At 38.0% G+C, this 17,736-nt stretch overlaps 2 protein-coding genes across 2 annotated transcripts; both read left to right on the forward strand.

Annotated features, from left to right (window-relative positions):
• Positions 1-124: 124 nt before the first annotated feature.
• LOC137287825 (cytochrome P450 3A19-like) lies at positions 125-4,419 on the forward strand. Its single transcript, XM_067820211.1, has 6 exons — positions 125-169; positions 925-1,071; positions 1,768-1,856; positions 2,492-2,629; positions 3,143-3,293; positions 4,339-4,419. Exons 1-6 carry the CDS (start codon positions 125-127, stop codon positions 4,417-4,419), a joined length of 651 nt encoding a protein of 216 aa, XP_067676312.1.
• A 2,269-nt stretch (positions 4,420-6,688) lies between these two features.
• Positions 6,689-17,488, forward strand: LOC137287275 (cytochrome P450 3A24-like). Its single transcript, XM_067819508.1, has 14 exons — positions 6,689-6,764; positions 6,911-7,004; positions 7,856-7,908; positions 8,141-8,237; positions 8,493-8,606; positions 9,005-9,093; positions 10,605-10,756; positions 11,046-11,182; positions 11,417-11,513; positions 13,714-13,871; positions 14,485-14,573; positions 15,217-15,354; positions 15,741-15,891; positions 16,265-17,488. The coding sequence occupies exons 1-14, from the start codon at positions 6,691-6,693 to the stop codon at positions 16,343-16,345; spliced, it is 1,524 nt and encodes a 507-aa protein (XP_067675609.1). The 5' UTR covers positions 6,689-6,690; the 3' UTR covers positions 16,346-17,488.
• Positions 17,489-17,736: the final 248 nt, after the last annotated feature.

Below are 17,736 nucleotides of genomic sequence, written 5' to 3' on the forward strand. Positions count from 1 at the left end.
TTTGATATAAGTGTATTTTCTGTGTCGTGCGACGGCTAGATCAGTCTTCAGTCAATACGATATTTGTAACGGGGAACAGACTTCCTCCAAATGATGATGGACGCTTCGATAGAGGAGGGGCAAGATGACAGCAATGCTAACGGTCAAGCGGTCAAGCATTGAGTCAGGCGTAAGTAGGCACTGTTGGACAAAGACAGGTCCCCTTGTTTCCAAGCTGATTCTCTGGCAATGTCAGCTTCGTATGGTCACAGCGTGCAGTTTATGACTTATCAGCTGAACCCTTATATTAGCGTATTTGTTTGTTTGTACGGTTGTCAAACAACATTAAAATATTGTCTTAATATTAATGTTACTGGTTGTATATTTGATGCATATTCCATATGGCAGAGTCTGTAGTCAAAGCGTCTAGCGCTCTTATTGTAGACTTTCGATATTAAAAGAGGAGTGAATGGAGTGAACAATTGATAACACAGGATAAATCACGCTCCTACAGAAATTCATGTAGTGGAAGCTGTCTAAACCGGCACTCATCGGGACTGAAGAAATAATACAGTTTAGACAACATACCAGACTGTAGAGCTGATGATAAATGTGCAAGTCGCGGAGTGAGATTTTACGCTAGTATTGGCAACTTGCCGGATTGGACAGCTTCAACTCTATGTATACACACGTTGTCAAAACGTTCTGAATCGACTATTGCGCAATGTTACGCTTCATCGTTTCTGAAACCTCGATGCAAGGTAAACTGTCTCTGTTCCTAAAGTCTTGAGAACAAAAGTGCAAGAGTGACATCGAATACGTCGTAATTTCTGCAGAGAGAAAACAAGGCCATAGTGCATCATTTGCACTTTGCACTATTTGCATTTTGTGACTATCATCCTATCAATATCCCAAAGTCATGGTATATTGGGTTATGTACTTCAGATCTATCGACGGAGGAAGAAGTTGCTCAGTACATTCTGTTCTTCGTCATCCCTTTCTTTCATATCTTGCAACCTGGCAATGCACCCTGATGTAGAGGAGAAGGCCTACAGAGAAATCAAAGAGATGTTGGGAAAAGACAGTATTCCAGTATACTGTAGTGTTCAAGTTGCTTTTGTGTGAAAGTGGACTGTCATTTTCTATCTGTTGTTTTCAGTCTGGTCTGTGATGTTCGTTGTCTTTGAAATCAAACATATAATGGGAAATGTCATTATCATGATGTTTGCTATCTTCGTCCATATATACTGGGGTTTTCATGAAGTGTTTCACTGGTTGACTTTTTGAAATATAAAGACACAAAGTTATTACATCTACTTGTGTTTTATTGTGCTTCTAAAACATAGCATCTGCCTCTACGTATCCCCAAATAATGTGACACAGTAGAAGTTCAGAACTGATCTATTTGAAATTATTGTCAAGGTAAGTATACTTTAAGGGAAGGAAGAGCAGTTTTCTGCATCTGACTCGTGAAGTTCCAGGTTAAAACATTGGTCTTCAATAATCCATGCTTGTCGTATGAGGTAAGTGACGGGATCGGGTGGTCAGGGTCGCTGACTTGGGTGAAACAACTGTGCAGATCGATGCTCGTGCTGTTGATCATTGGATGTCTGGTCCAGAGTCGATTATTTACATACCACCCCCATATAGCTGGAATATTGCTGAGTGCGGCGTCAAACTAAACTCACTTTCTGCATCTCTGTAACGTCCTCTGCCGTCTCTCTAGCTCAAACGTTATAATCGCTTTTCTGTATACTGGCACATTAACTGTCTGTATTCGTTTGTTAGGAGGAACCAAACTATGACAACATTGGGAAACTGAAGTATGTGGACAACGTGATGACAGAGACGCTCAGACTCTACCCTCCGGCTTATATGTAAGTAACAAGTGTTATAAACTAGTGTTAAGGTAAGATACACCACTCTCCAGTATTCTGTATGACGTGTATAGCACAAGTTGACTACAGTTTAGAATTGCACGATGGGATTCCTGGTTAGAATGGTTCCCATCAACCGTTGCAGATTCGTTGGTATGGCTTCGAACATTGATTGCGCGTTATTTAACCACGACGGAGCGGGTGTTTGATCACAGTGAGGCGTTCCAACAAAAAAAGCACAACCAAACGTTATTATATCGCAAAATGACATACATCAAACTGCCCGTCTTCGTAAACCCAGTCAGCAGTGTTTATGGTGTGTATATGATTTTGTGTTTTATTTCACCTTTTACATTGAATACTATTCATAGTGCCATGTGAATATTGTTCATTGCTTGCCATTGAATCACGACGGAGCACAGATTTGGAATCTGAATACTATTTAAAAGAACGTTTAACCTAAATGAGACACCCACATTGATTTAAAATGGACGATAGTTACTGTCATAAAGAATCTTAAACATTGTCTGATAATGCTCCCTAAATGTATTAACTTTGACTCTAAATTGACAAAGTTCTCATTTTACATCCTCGTTCCAATCTCCAAACCTATCCTTGCATATTTTTTATTTTAGATTTGACCGAACTGTTTCTGAGACAGCTCAAATCAAGGGCCTGACTTTCACAAAAGGTCAAAGTATCTTCATTCCTGTGATGGCTGTTCACAGAAATCCTCAGCTGTACAAGAATCCTGATTCTTTCAAACCAGAAAGGTACAGATCTTACATCCTGGTTGTCTAGTTTGTGACTTTAAACACAACATGCAAACAAAGTGAAAATATATAAAATAAATAAATAAATAAAAATAGACGAGTTCCCGAGAATAAAAGTAAAGATTCACTACAATGTCCAAATATCAGATGGCTCGTCTTCCTTCAAGTAATTTTCAGTTTAAGGGAACGTCTGACGTGCCGCAATTCGTTGCGTGGGCAAGAGATACGTCGGTGGGCATGTCAACAAAATATGGGTTTGAATCTCGCATCCTGAAAGTGGCATTATGCCACACATGACAGTAACGCATATAAACACATATAACGCATATTTTCGTTCACGTATACTGTGAACCCTTGCACAGTCATTTGTTAACAACCAAATCCCCCCCTCCCTCCCCAACCACCCCTTCCCCCCTTAACATTTACGAAGGATTGGTTTTGTCACCTTAGCCTTCACTTAACTTGATTGACAGAAGTATTATATTCAAGTACTTACAAGAAAATGTGTTTCAGGTATCAGGATCAAGACAAAACCATGGCCTTCCAAGCTTTCGGATTTGGCCCTAGGATCTGCATTGGGATGCGTCTCGCCTTGCTTGAGCTGAAAGTAGCCTTGATTCATGTTCTGAAGGCTGTGAGGTTTGACCCTATGCCCGACACACCGGTAGGATTCTTTCATTATTATTTTTCACAAACATACATTTTATCATCTTCCTAAACAATGTTAAGATGTTCAGTTCTTTTCTTACAAGAGAAACGTCACATGCTGCAAAAAAGAGATACAGCCGAAATATTCTCCAACTCTTGGTGGATTAAGAAAGCCCCACAGACATGTTCATTCGACAATACCAAGTCTTGATTCCCCTCGAAAACAGATTTCTTTAGGTCTAAAGGGAAACACCCCGCGTGGTTGCTGAAGGGGCAAGCATACCCTGCCCGTCATTCATAAAATATGGTGTTTCATGCTGTGCAGGAATACTCGTACCATGCGACGGCGCCTTTAGACTAACCAAACAATCAGCTACTGATGACACGGAAAATTAACCCCGTTAATTTGGACATACGACTATTTCTTATACTTGCTTATGAGCAAAGAGAAAATAATGTGTTTTACACCACATTGAGGCTAGTTGTAATGAATAAACATGTCCTTTGGAGCTAACAATGAACTTAAGTGATGTATCTGGAGGAACGTCTAGTGAAAGGAACATCCATTCTTGACTTTCCACGGCAACGAATTATGTGTGGTGCTGCGGAAAAAAAATGTCTGTGAAAATTATATGAATGAGTCACTGAAGATCAATGGACAAATAAAACCGAAACTACAACGAACAGAGAATCACGTAATGTCTGAGTTATCTCCAAAACGTCCGGATCATCATAATCTAAGGTTATCATGTTACGCTGATGTTATCATACAACCTACTAGTATTACTGCAAATGTACAACATGTTTCAAGTACAGAATTTAAGAGTGCCAGTTGTTCACATTGACCACACATTTGAAAGTAAGCAGTTTCGTACTGACTTTGCCAGCCTATACTACAATCAATACATTCTAAGCTTTTTAGAGAATAGTCTGTGAACAGATTTTGCAATCGCAAAGTTTGTTTCTGAAGGCAGTTCATCGACAACTGCATTCGTGCCTAAGACAAAACCACGAACTTTCATTCAAGGTACAACTACATATATCTCTTGGTTTGTTCACAGAAAGTACTGACGTTTGCTCCGAATCTAAACGTTCTTCAAGCCGAAAAGGACATCATACTGAAGGTGTCTCCCAGATGTTGAAGACGGCAAACATGCAAAAGCATTTCCCAGAATGTCTCATGCAATTTTAAGTCTGTGGGTATCGAAAACCTTGAAGTCTAATAATTTTGTATCAAAGGAGAAGCATTGCCCTTCCATGATGATGTTTCAGCATGAGTTGATTTCCGCGAGAATTAAACGCATGAAACGTTTCTATGCAAAAACAATAATTGTGTGAAAGACACATGTCACAACTATCTTGTTTTTTAATCTTGTTCTAGTCACAACATACACGATGTGCTATCAGACACCCAACCCGTAAGACACTCAATCCGTAAAGTGAGTGTCACTTGTTTAACTCGGGTCTGTATTCACATTCTAGTGCAACGTTGTCCTGCAATGTGAAGTGATGATTTTTGACTTCAGTTCGAGGTTTTACTCAAATTTGAGAAAAGGTATTTCACAGAATGATCTAATATCGGTGTAAAACTGAAACTATAGTAGACACGTCGAGTATGATTACTTAAGTTGTTTGGAATTATATTTCCAAAATTGAGAGAGAGAGAGAGAGAGAGACACAAGACAAGATGATCGTTTATTGTATTTTAAGCCACAGGTCCTTATACAAGAGAGTTGCATACAGCGTTGTGATGGATAAATGCATACATAACATAGAGAGCTTGGTTACGAAGGGTGAATTCATTATTTGCTGTTAATATACTAGTAAAGGCTAACAATGATGGTCTGGATAGATAATACTTTGGGATATACTTGTAACGTAAATCTTCATAAAACGCATAGTCAAGGATAAACTGTACTTCATCTTTAACTGAAGAACTGCATAAAGGACAGATTCGTTCAGATTTTGGGATGAACAGTTTTCTACTTCTATTTAGCATTAAGTCAAACAAGCCTGTCCTGTATTTGGCAAATATGTTTCTATTACAGTTAAAAGTTAGTTTAGATAAATACAATTCAGGTGGTATTAGAGTTTTAAAATGTTCTATATTATTCATAACGAGAGCTACTTTCTAGAGTGAAATGCCATTCCTGATAAAACATATTTACCGCTCGATCACAAAATTCTTTCAAAAACATAAAGACATTCCCCGCACCCTGGCTTATCCATACCAGACCATACCCATGAGAAAACAGAAGATTTCTTATATGTGATGCCCAAGATGTCTTACCCATATTATCTAGATGAATCATCTTATACCATATCTTTGGTATTTTTTTCAGTATTTAAGACATCGTATTTGTGAATTAATATATACGGGGAGTCTCCCGCATTCACCATAAACCATATAAATTGGAATGACGGGTCCAACACAAAAATACTTTTTGCAAGCTATAAGGTGTAATCTCTCCGCTAAGTAACCGTAGCGTTGAAATCCCCACAGTTCCGATCTAAATGATAAAATGGGTTGTACCTGGGCATCAAATAGTTTGAAAAATATATTCGGAGTAAACATTCCACATTCCTGGGAGATAGATAAAATTGAAACAGTAGCTTTCTTTGCACGTCGAACCAAGTCAGGTACACAGCATTTTAAATTCATCGTAAGCATAAAGATTATAAATATGACTGTGTTAGTTTTGTCTAAATTAACAGATAGCTTCCAGTTTGCAGAATAACTTTCAAGAATATTTAGTTGATTTTACAAACTGGTAATAGTTTCGGATATCAAGATAACATCGTCTTCAAATAGAAATGTAAACAAGTTCTATCATATCTGGAAACAACTGCACACCGTGTTTCCCATTTTGCATAACAACGTAATAAAATTCGTTAATGAAAAACGAAGCACTTTAGTGGTTACAAGGCAGAGTTAAAACCTACATCCTGCAATAGACAATTGTCCCCAGTGGTGCGTGTCTTTGCACTGGTTCTTTCTAATTTTGAAAAGTTCATTTACTCTGATTAATCTTAGTCTCGCCATGTTGCCTTATGTGGTGAGACACCGTGAGAGGTTTGTGAAGATGGCGAGATTTCTTATCATGCCCAATATGTTTACATATCACTGCATTTATAAATCTGTAAACACTAGTCTTGTGAGATCCTCAGATCCTCACAATAAAGGATTACGAACACACGTTCTTTCTCATTTACTACTATCTGAAGCTAGTCCAGACAAGTGTATGCAGACGCAGTGTGTGCAGACACCTTTCACAGTGAAGGTCACCCCTTTCCCGACAACCAAATACAATGACACAACACGTTCAAGCTGACGCGTCCCCATTTCACAATCAACAGGACCTTTTTTCTGGGTGTTATAAGAGCTGTTTAACTCGTTTAGTCGTCATATCGACATGGAGATCTTGGGGCTTGTGGACGTGCCGCTGTATCTCGTACTGTGCTTGGTGGCCACAGTTCTGATCTACGTGTGAGTAGGCAACTTTCTGGATAACCGTTAGCGCCGACGGAACATATCTGTATACTGTTCAACATGCACCCTGTTCAATCAAGTAAAACACAATGAAGGAATGTCGCATGGGTCAAGAAGAAAGTCTTCTTGTTTCTTTTTTACAGATATGGAACATGGAACTACAGGTACTTCAAAAAGAAGGGCATCCCGGGACCAGAACCAACTTGTTTTATAGGAAACGCTAGCATGGTAGGTTTTGTGAAATTTTGTTGTCCTCTTCTCCTAGTGTTGAGTCCTTGTGTCAGTATTGACAATTTAATCAGCGTGCAGTTGTGCATGAGACTTTATTTACATATATATTCAGTGTATATTTGTCATAAGTTGGTGGATCATGTTCGAAGCATTTCATGAAACATTAGCAAAGTTTTCGAAAATGTTTTTGAGGGGCCTTTGGAGGGTATGTTTAAATTTCATGATACTGAAATACACGGAATAGTACACGGAAGTTTTTTCAGTAATCTTAGATATTTCACACTCTCGGTTACCTATATTATCTGTTTAACTAAAATTCTGTAATAAAGAAGATTCGTTGATGCTACAAAATTTTGAAATCCTTCAAACAGCTAACGGGCAGACAGAGGGGACCTATTTACTGGAGATCACTGAAGAGATGCGGCATTACAGTAGATGTGGGGGTTAATTATTATTGAAGTTAGAGTGAAGTATCAGCATAATGTCATTCATGTGACGCTTTCTTTTTGAACAGGATACCAGGCTGCCCATCTGTAACTGATAATGATATTTGTGTCCAACAAGTCTTTCCGTCTAGCAACCTGATGAGTTTCTGAGTTTCAGGCAACACAACAAAAAGCTGTGACTTTTGCGAGTACAATCGTGAATTCTGATACGACTAGTCTGTTCAACAACAGAAATTGTTCCATTACGAAGTGTTATCTTTCGCCCTATTTGTGACGATTTTCCTTTTGACAATATTCTCTATTGCTAGACTTGTTTTGGCAGATAAGGAAAGTGGCAAATATTTGAACATAGGACAAACATAATATAGCATTACAGCAAACTTTATACTTTATTTACTTCATTTTATGCAGAATCTCGGACATGATCTGCACCCCTGGAGTAAGCGATATGGAAGTGTTTTTGGGTATGTATGCATGTATGTATATTCACCGTCACACACAGACCAGATTATAGGCACTCGAAGAGAAAGCATTCAGAACGTGGTCTATGAGATGGGGACTTAAAACATCATATAGATAAATAATGTCTATTGGAATTTAAAAACACATTTTACGTCACATTTATTTCTTTGAGCTCAGGTTTAAGAGATGTGAAGTGTGTTGAAATATTTAACCGTCTATAACGTTTCTGTGCAGAATCTTCGTTGGAAGGACACCCGCCTATGTTATCACCGATCTGGTTATTCTGAAAGAGATTATGGTCAAGAGTTTTGACAGCTTCAGAAACCGGAGGGTAAGCAATGCCTTTTACGACCCCTGAAAGCAATAATGCCGGATTAGTGATAATGTCATCCTGTTTAAATTAAACACAAACACATCAGCATATATTAGCACCTGTTGTTACTCTGAGTAAGAGATGTCACGTGTTGAATGATGATCATTACAACCGCTAAAGGGTAAGTGTGTGTGTGTGTGTGTGTGTGTGTGTGTAAAGATTATGTAACAAGTGTTAAAATACATTTTAAATAGAACTATATTCTGTTTTTAGATAGTTTCAGTACCATACCCCGTAAATTTAGCATTGGGTTTCTTGGAAGATGCTGCTTGGAAGAGAGTGACAAATACCATTACTCCTACATTTACTGCTGTCAAACTGAGGCGGGTAAGTGACTCTATATTCGTCTATATGCTGTTGAAATGAATGCGCTTTGAGTAAAATCAACACCGGTAAGAAGTTTGTTTGTTCTTTTTTATACTATATTTCATCTGAAAGGAGAGCTGAACTGAGAATTTACCTCACCGAATGTGATCAAAACTATCGGTCATGTGAACTTCAGAAGCACATACACGTGCGTGTCTGTTTGTGACCTCTTGTACAGATGTCGACGTACGCAAGGCCATTGAGATAACAAGGGTAATACCCTGCATCATACTAGCGACTTCGAGCTGACCAGTACTTGTTTTCCACCAAATGCGCTGTCCACTTGGCCAAGGCTGTGGTTTGTGAAATCTTCACAATTTGTGTATTGTTGATTTTACTTTATTGTTTTTTATATTTAGATGTGTCGGGCCATCAACGATTGTGCAAGGACTCTTACAACAAATTTCTCCAAAGTCATGGGGAATAACACTGGGGTCAATGTAAAGGAGTGAGTACATTGTTCGTAGCCAGTGGGTATTTGATGTTTCGTTACGTTTTAATATGCAAAAGTATAATATTCAATAACATTATTGGGTCTTTTTCGGCAAATGTCTAAAACATGCATATACACGATAGAAACTACAGTCTAAGTGTCTTTTCCGTACTTTGTAAGACCTCCTGGTCATGCAATACACAACTGAATGCGTCTAGGCACACAACCAAGTAAAGTTTGTGCGGAATCGTGCGACAGTTTATCCCAGTATTTGAACCCTCCTTTTTATATCCTCAATATATACATCTGAGTCCTTCATTAGTCACGCTTTTTCAACCAGTTAAGATGTCAAAATATCGTTCCTTCGTCAAATGTGCATTGGAAATACACAACCGCCTTCATCCACGTGATGATATCCCAATCCACGTGTCAAATTTCTGTGTATGTTTAGGGATTCGGTGGATAGGTTTCACGTCATCTTTTGTCCACATTCTCACACAGTTTGGAAAATGTCAGACAGAACTATCATCAGAAAAGAAAACATAATCCCAATCTTGATTTTTGTGAGCCCTACAGTTTTTGTTGTGCATCTTTCATCAATGGTGAGGGAATGCCACGCTTTTCCAACCACTTAAATCTTTATAATTCTTGTCAAAGTGTCTCATTACATATCTGAGGTCTATCTCTATCATTGATCATCTCATTTGTGATATTCTAAATGTTTTCAATTACCCCTACTCACAATGTGACCAAGTCGCCGGCGATCTGTGGTGCTGAAATTCATTAGTCTCCCAGCCAGTGCCCTGTGTTTAATTCAAACTCCTGACTGAATGTTCTTTCAAGTTCTTTAGACAGGGGAATGTCGTGTCAACCAGCCTTAGTCACACGACTTTCAAAATCATTTAGAACCAGCTTTCTTTACTCTTCTGCTGGTAAATCTACCATGTCAGCAAAGGAAGCCGTCACCAGGGGAGATAACTTTTGATGTAAGGTTCATTCTCACAAGAGTTGCCTCCCAGATTCTGTACCGTATATTTATACTATGTAATATACCACCTATTTTCAAATTCAATTATCAGTATAAGGACACAGTTATTCTTAATAATATATGGGAATACTGTAAATCACACAACTCAAATCATTATTCCTTGTTCGACCAAATATTCTCTGCAATATTTGCAGTGTCTTAGTGAATAGTTCAATTCTTCAATCCCTGAATGCATCATGCATGATATCAATTGACAGAGATAAAACTAAAAAAAAAATTTTAAAAATACCTGCCATACTCCTTTCGTCTCGAATCAGAACTCATACCTCCCAAATCAACTCCCTATCGTGACAAACAAATGATCATATATGAAACGTATCTGTTTGTTGTTTGACGGCCCTCACAATCAACTCTGAACCTGACAGTCCAGCGATTGGCAGATCGAAATCTGGAATGATAAAACAGATTTGAGAAAAACCTAGCTTACAGTTAAAGCTGTAATATTATACTAATGAAGGTTCGACATGTTCTCTCTTAGACGCTTTGGAGCTTTCTCGATGGATGTGATTTGTCGTACTGCTTTTGGGATAAAAGTTGATTCGCAAACAGATTTCAACCACCCGTTTGTCGTCCATGCTAAGAAAATATTCCAACCAACAAAACTTGCACTGGCTCTCTCGGTATTGTCAGGTAAGTGACAAGGAAACTGACTCAATAGCATCAGTTTAAATACCAGTTGCTGTACAGTATCAGTAGTTGCATGTATTGGTTTTGTTAAGAGACTGAATCAGTGAGTATTGCTTAATATTTTTCCGATTTTAGCCTTAATCCAGCAATATCACGGTGTGGACTGTAGAATTCAAGCTTGTTGGACGTTAAACCCAGGCGTCGGATTTTAAAACCACACCTTAACCACCAAACCGTCCCAGTTCCCGCATTGTTACTTAAAGGCTGAAATACATCTTATTTCTGTTTGAAGCTGCTGTTCCAGCACTTGAACCAGTCTTCAATAAGCTCGGCCTTGGAATCTTTCCACCAGCATCCGTTGCTTTCTTTGAGACGATCACGGCTGAAATGATGAAACAGCGGCGAATTGATAAAACACACAACCAAGAGGTTTGAGTAAAACTATCACTGTTATCAGAGAGATACTCACATGAACATGCACGTGAACCCGTATTAGAGACATACATCTCTTTGTTATTAGGAGGTGAGTTGCATAATTGTCAGTTATGGGAACATATCAGATATCTTACCTATCAGCTAGACATACATTGTGTGATATTGCATATGCTGTGTTGTTTCGTGCGACGGCAGTAACGAACATTAAGTTTTCAATTTGTGTACTAGGGAACAGACTTCCTGCAAATGTTGATGGATGCTTCGACTGAAGAGGAAAAAGACGACAGCAACGCTGATGGCCAAACGGTCAAACATTCAGTCAGGCGTAAGAAGGCATTTTTGAACAGACCCTTGTGTATAAAAGCGTCTATGTTTCTTATATTAGACGCGAGATTATTGTCGAATCGTACTACCGAAAGTATTGGTGAGGACTTAATCTTTGCTTGAATATATTTAGATACAATGACATTGTAAATACATTTGAAAAAATAGGTGTTTAACATCTGTTATCCAATTCTTTTTACCTTCTTTGTGATAACGTAAGGTAATATTATAGCCTTGGTTTGGGTAGACACTAGGAGAGCGTTCTTAATAACCTTATCCAATATGCAATCGCCCTGATTTGTCATCATATGATGAGCAGGTATCTGTCATAAATCCCATATACCGATACATGTGATGTGCGCATCTCTACCCCAAGAACTGTCTTCCAGGCAAATAAATGAATTTGTGTCTATGTATTCAAAGCATTTAAATCTCCAATTTCCGCACCATACAGTAGAATCGGTTTCATATTAACATCAAACTTTTTAAAAAAGGATGTTAAACATAAGTCCACGCTTATTCATATAGTTTTCATTGTTCCTATCAATACCTTTCGTCCCAGAACAGATGCATTATTTTGCATGTACCAACCATGATAGATGATAAATAAAATATACAGCACAGAATTTATATGAAGAGGTAGTCTCTACACTACTGCCTTTATAAAATTATTTCCCCTTTTTGATAATTTCCAATCTCTTTTTCAAAACGTCTTTCGTTTTATCCACATTTATAGTTGGCAATGTCTTAATAGTAGTATTCTAGTTCGTTAATTTGCTTCTGTAGACCAATGACAGTATTTGTGATGAAACAATATCATATCAAATAATAAAGGTAAAGGGGAAACATATCGGAATGCAGCTGGATACCATGTGAACAATTATTATCAATCTTATCTCCTAGTTCATTGCAGACAAGGAAAGTAAAGAAAAAAAAGAAAAAAGAAAGACTGTATACACAAACTTGTCTTACTGCCATAAGTACATCAGCCGTTTCAGAGAGTACACTGTTATTCCTGACACAACCTTTAACACTCCTTTAACATTCTCAAACATGTTACTTAACAAACTGATCCTTTTGAGGCTAAGTCCGTTTGGGTTACACAGCCGCCATAGCTTATATCTTTGCACAGAATCAAATGCTTAGAGGAAATATCTGAGTATTACACTTTGTAATATAAACATGTTATCAATTGTTCTATATCCCCGTCTAAATCCACCCTGAGATTGACGTAAAGTATTTATTGTCTCTTCCCCCAAATTCATCTTTGGTTGAAAATTGAGGTGAAAACTTTAATTAACATGCGTAACAGTGTGATTCCCCTGTAGTTATCAACATTGTTCAAATTACATTGTTTGTGTAGAGGAACTATAATCCAAACAGACCAGCAAGCAGAAAATGTTCCTCTTTGTAATATCAGACGAAAACCTAACTCAAGAAAACGCAGTAGATGATCAGCAGACTGTTTGAAAATTGGAATTATGTAATTTATTCCTGTTCATTTGTTGATTTTAAGTTTGTTTATGCTATCTAGGACATTTTCTTTGGAAATTGGAGAGTGAAAAATTTCTTTTGTAAGGTCATTGTTTGGGTCAACATTTAACAAAATATCATGGTCATTACTATCAGTATTTCTTTCAATATCTACATTTTCACCATAAAACAATGTTTTGAAGCGTCGAATCCACCCATGTGTTTGGAGACTCACTTTCTGTTGAAATATTTCAGTTTGTACCAAAGTCTCCTGGCGTCATTAATGGTATTTTCTATTTTAATCTATTTCTCTTTATAATATCCAGTACGTCGTTTGCTTACAAAAAGTATTGTATTCATTTCTCGATAGATTATATTGTCCCAATGACGATTCATCTTTACCTTTTCGAAATTTGTTCAACGTTCATTTTTAAACTTTCTACATTCATCACCATCATCGTCCGTGACTTGGCGGTACCAGTATGACTCTTATTTATTTTCACAACAATGTACCATTGCTTCTGGTGTAACATTTGTCACCCAGCAAGTTCTTAATTGAGTTTAGTATATGTATTTCAGAAAAATAGAAACACTAAAACTGTAAATTTACAGTCAAGTGTGTCTAGAGTGACATATCTAGGATAATAGTAGAATGAAGTGATGTGACAGATCGTCGTTAGAACCCGCACTTTATATGTAGTACGAATAACACAAGTTTCAACTTACAGACCTATCGAAGGACGAAGTGGTTGCTCAGTGCATAACGTTCTTCGTTGCTGGTTACGAAACTACCGGGACTACCCTTTCCTACCTATCTTACAACCTGGCCATGAATCCGGATGTACAGGAGAAGGCCTTCCGAGAAATCAAAGAAATATTGGGAAATGTCAGTATTCGAAAGAATACTGTAGTATTCAAGTTGCCTCAATGCGAAACGTGCACTGTCATTTTTTATCTCTTGTTTTCAGTTTCGTCTATGATGTTCGTAGTCTTTGTCCAGAGTTGGGATATTGATAAACTGATTCATTCCGCAACATTATCAAATATCGCATAGTTAGTACAGATATTTATATTGTACTTCAAAAATGTAATATTACCCTACAGCAGTGTGACAGAGTAGTTCAGAAATGGCTCATTCGGTGTTATTCTCAAACACTGATATGCTCTTCCATAAACTGTGGACCGTGAAGGTCCCAGGGTAGAATCGGCCTTCAGAAACCCATGCTTGTCATAAAAGGCGACTATGCTTGTCGAAAGAATCGACTTACGGGATCGGGCGGTCAGCCTCGCTGACTTGGTTGACACATGCCATCAGTTCCGAAATGCGCAGATCGATGCTCATGTTGTTTATCACTGGATTGTCTGGTCCAGATTCGATCATTTACAGACCGCGTCCATATAGCTGTAATATTGCCGAGTGCGGCGTAACACTAAACTCACTCACTCCAGAAACTCACTCCAGTGAAATCAATTAACCGTCTGAGTTTGTCGGCCTCCAGGAGGAACCAAACTATGAGAACATTGGGAAACTGAAGTATCTGGACAGCGTAATCACAGAAACACTGAGACTCTACCCGCCGGGTTTAGTGTAAGTGAAAGAATGTTTTACAGTAGTGATACAAAAGCAATGTAAGTTTATCTTGTTACAAGCTGGCATTCCAGGTTAGAGTGGTTCCCAGTAACCTATGCTGGTGATCAGAGATGGCAATGTTTGACCAGGCTTGAGGACATTTTTGATTGTGTGACATAGAACATTGAACAGATCTATGTAATATTCGATCCAGAACAGATCTGTGTTCTGGATCGAATATTACAGCTCACAGTCATATGTAGCTGGACGTTTGTTCATTGAGGCGTTGCACAATAACCAAACATTAGTGTATCACCCTGCTGTCAGAATTTACATACAGTTAACTCATAGGCATTGTAAACAAAGCAGTGTTGGTTATATGTATGTTCCACCATCTAAATACAAACCCCAGCTCAGTCACTCACTGACGTGGCATGAACAGTAGCTAACGAATGAAATATCTTGAGATGGCTGATATATTGCCAGTGTGACGTTAAATATTAACTCATGTTGAAGCTTAGTGTCTGATAATGCTTTCAAAAGTCATTTGCCAAATAACCGGGTACAGTTTAACATGGTTAGCTTCGATGCATAACAACCAAATCACATTTACCAACATCTTGTCTTCCCTAAGCTTATGCAAACATGTTCTTCATTTCAGACTTAACCGTATTGTTTCTGAGTCCACACAAATCAAGGGCCTATCTTTCACCAAGGGTCAACGTATCTTCATTCCTGTAATGGCTATACACAGAAATCCTCACCTGTACAAGGATCCCGACTCCTTCAAACCCGAAAGGTTCAATCGGTTCCCGAAAGTATTGTTAAAGATATAACCTAGTCCCAGAACATCCGATGATCGGCCTCTGCTAAAACTTAATTTCTTTTTCGGGTAATGTATAACGTGCTGCAATTCGTTTCCGAGAATTGAGTATGTCAGAAGCATGACAATGGGTGCTCATCTCTATTGGAGTATTGAGTATTATTCGACAATCGCGAGAAACATAGAGTCGTATTCGTATCAATAACAAGATTTAAATAAGTAAACATCCCCGATTTTCAGGTAAAAGAAGTTTTGACGTTTTGTTAACTGTATCACACTGGCGTTATTGTGATCTCAGCGTTGCCCTGAACACGATGTACTCAGATATTACAAAGGACTAATTGCAAGAAACTATGTTTCAGATTTGAAGATCAAGACAAAACTATTGCATTCCAAGCTTTCGGATTTGGTCCCAGGGCCTGCATTGGCATGCGGCTAGCTCTAGTTGAAGTTAAAGTTGCCTTGGTGAATGTCCTGAGGGCCGTGAAGTTTGATCGTCTGCCCGACACACCGGTAGGATTCTTTCATCATATGATCATCAACCATACATTTGATAAGCTTCCTGAAAGCAGTTCGAATGCTCAAAATATCTTTGAATAAAGATACAGAACACCCATCTAAGTATAAACAAACCAGACACTAAACGTACCAAAGAAATGGAAAATTAACTTAATAATCTGGATATATTACTGTGTATCAGTTCAAATAATCCTATTCCTAATCCTGTGTTCACTGTTCGTTATTTCTGTACGAAATTCATAAAACACCTTTGCAATGATTTATTTCTGAAAATTGTTCATTGATCATTGCGTTCTTGTTAGACTATAGACAAGGCCACATGTTTCCCATTCATCTTACAACTGCATATGTCTTGGTTTCTTCACAGGAAGTATTGACGTTTGCTCAGAGTCCATTCTTTCTTCGAACAGACACGGATATCATACTGAAAGTGTCTCCAAGATGTTGAAACTGGCGAAAACACAACGGCAGTTGCAGGAATGTATCTGAGAGTATACTTTTAAACTGTGTACAAACTAACAATTATATAAATATGCTTTGCCACTTTAAATATGTTGATGTTAAAATTTCAATTGTGGCACATCTGCATTGCTTTTATATCTTGTTCCCTTCACAGCAAATCCGTCGTGCTGTTGTGTTAGACGCTCAACATGTAAGACACTCACATGTCAGTAAAGTGAGTGCCTTTGGCTTAACCCGACCCTGGGTCCAAGCCTTAAAGCCTATTTTTGGTTTTAGTTTAGCAGGGCCCGGATATTTATTACCTTGGAGAAGCAACATCAAGTCTGGCGCTTGCAAGATGAAAATCTTTTTCAGCGACAATCTCGTATAGGGACGCATGACTATTGTTTTATTGCTGTTGTTGTTTGACGTGACTTCGGCGCAAATTGTACAATTTAGACTCTGCTGTCTATGTCTCGGGCATGAGTTAAGTCCATATTCAAGTGTATACATTTAATTTACCTCCCTGCCACCGTGGCATACTGAAATTTCTACATTTTGATTCTCAATACATTTTACTGTCAGTTACTGTAACAGGCAAAATTATTTTCAACGGAGAATGTTTTGTATCAAAGCTACAACTGACATTGGTTTGAACTGGTTTCTACAAGCAGCAGCCGACAAACAGAAAAAAAGAAAGTTTTCTCATATTTCCCGACCAACTTTGTCAGGTTCGAACGGGTTTTTTTAATGCAAAACAATGCAGCCACAAGAGGGGGCATGACAGAAAATAAGAACAAGTAATTTTGAATGTTCATTTGTCTGTCACGTTAATTAACGGTTGATGTTTAAGATCTAAATGTTTGCACTGTGTATATTCATATCAATGCATTGAACATATTCTAAATGCTTTCAAATATCCATATGTCTATCACATAAAATCAAGATGTCAAGATAACCAAGGTTCTACCACCAAAATGTAAATTATTTTGTATACATATGAATGTTCCTAAATGCTTCAGCTGTATATATATTTATGTATTGAACATAGTATTCTTTTGTACGTTTGGTGAAGTATCTGTATCTGGAAAGTTAAGCAAAAACATACGTGTAATATTTGTTATTCAGATAAAGACTTATCCATATATAATTCTCACGAATCAGTATAATTTATTTATTTACGTACTGGGGCGGTGGGGTAACCTAGGGGTTAAGGCGTTCGTTCGTCACACCGAAGACCCGGGTTCGATTCACCGCATGGGTACAGTGTGTCAAGCCCATTTTCTGGTGTGCCCCGCTGTGATATTGTTGGAATATTGCTCAAAGCGGCGTAAAACTTAACTCACTCACTATCTCTTCACGTACTTTTAAAAGCTGTAAATGCTAAATGTTGATGTT

This window comes from Haliotis asinina, chromosome 6 (assembly GCF_037392515.1).
Source record: "Haliotis asinina isolate JCU_RB_2024 chromosome 6, JCU_Hal_asi_v2, whole genome shotgun sequence".
Classification (NCBI taxonomy): domain Eukaryota; kingdom Metazoa; phylum Mollusca; class Gastropoda; order Lepetellida; family Haliotidae; genus Haliotis; species Haliotis asinina.

What these genes read in the sequence shown, in the direction of transcription:
- LOC137287825 (XM_067820211.1), top strand. Translation starts at nt 125, where the DNA reads ATGACAGCAATGCTAACGGTCAAGCGGTCAAGCATTGAGTCAGGC. An exon ending in GGTCAAGCATTGAGTCAGGC is followed by an intron (nt 170 to 924) that starts GTAAGTAGGCAC and finishes TATGTACTTCAG; the next exon opens with ATCTATCGACGGAGGAAGAA. An exon ending in GATTCTTTCAAACCAGAAAG is followed by an intron (nt 2,630 to 3,142) that starts GTACAGATCTTA and finishes AATGTGTTTCAG; the next exon opens with GTATCAGGATCAAGACAAAA.
- LOC137287275 (XM_067819508.1), top strand. Translation starts at nt 6,691, where the DNA reads ATGGAGATCTTGGGGCTTGTGGACGTGCCGCTGTATCTCGTACTGTGC. An exon ending in ACGCTAGCATGGTAGGTTTT is followed by an intron (nt 7,005 to 7,855) that starts GTGAAATTTTGT and finishes CATTTTATGCAG; the next exon opens with AATCTCGGACATGATCTGCA. An exon ending in GGTCAAACATTCAGTCAGGC is followed by an intron (nt 11,514 to 13,713) that starts GTAAGAAGGCAT and finishes TTCAACTTACAG; the next exon opens with ACCTATCGAAGGACGAAGTG.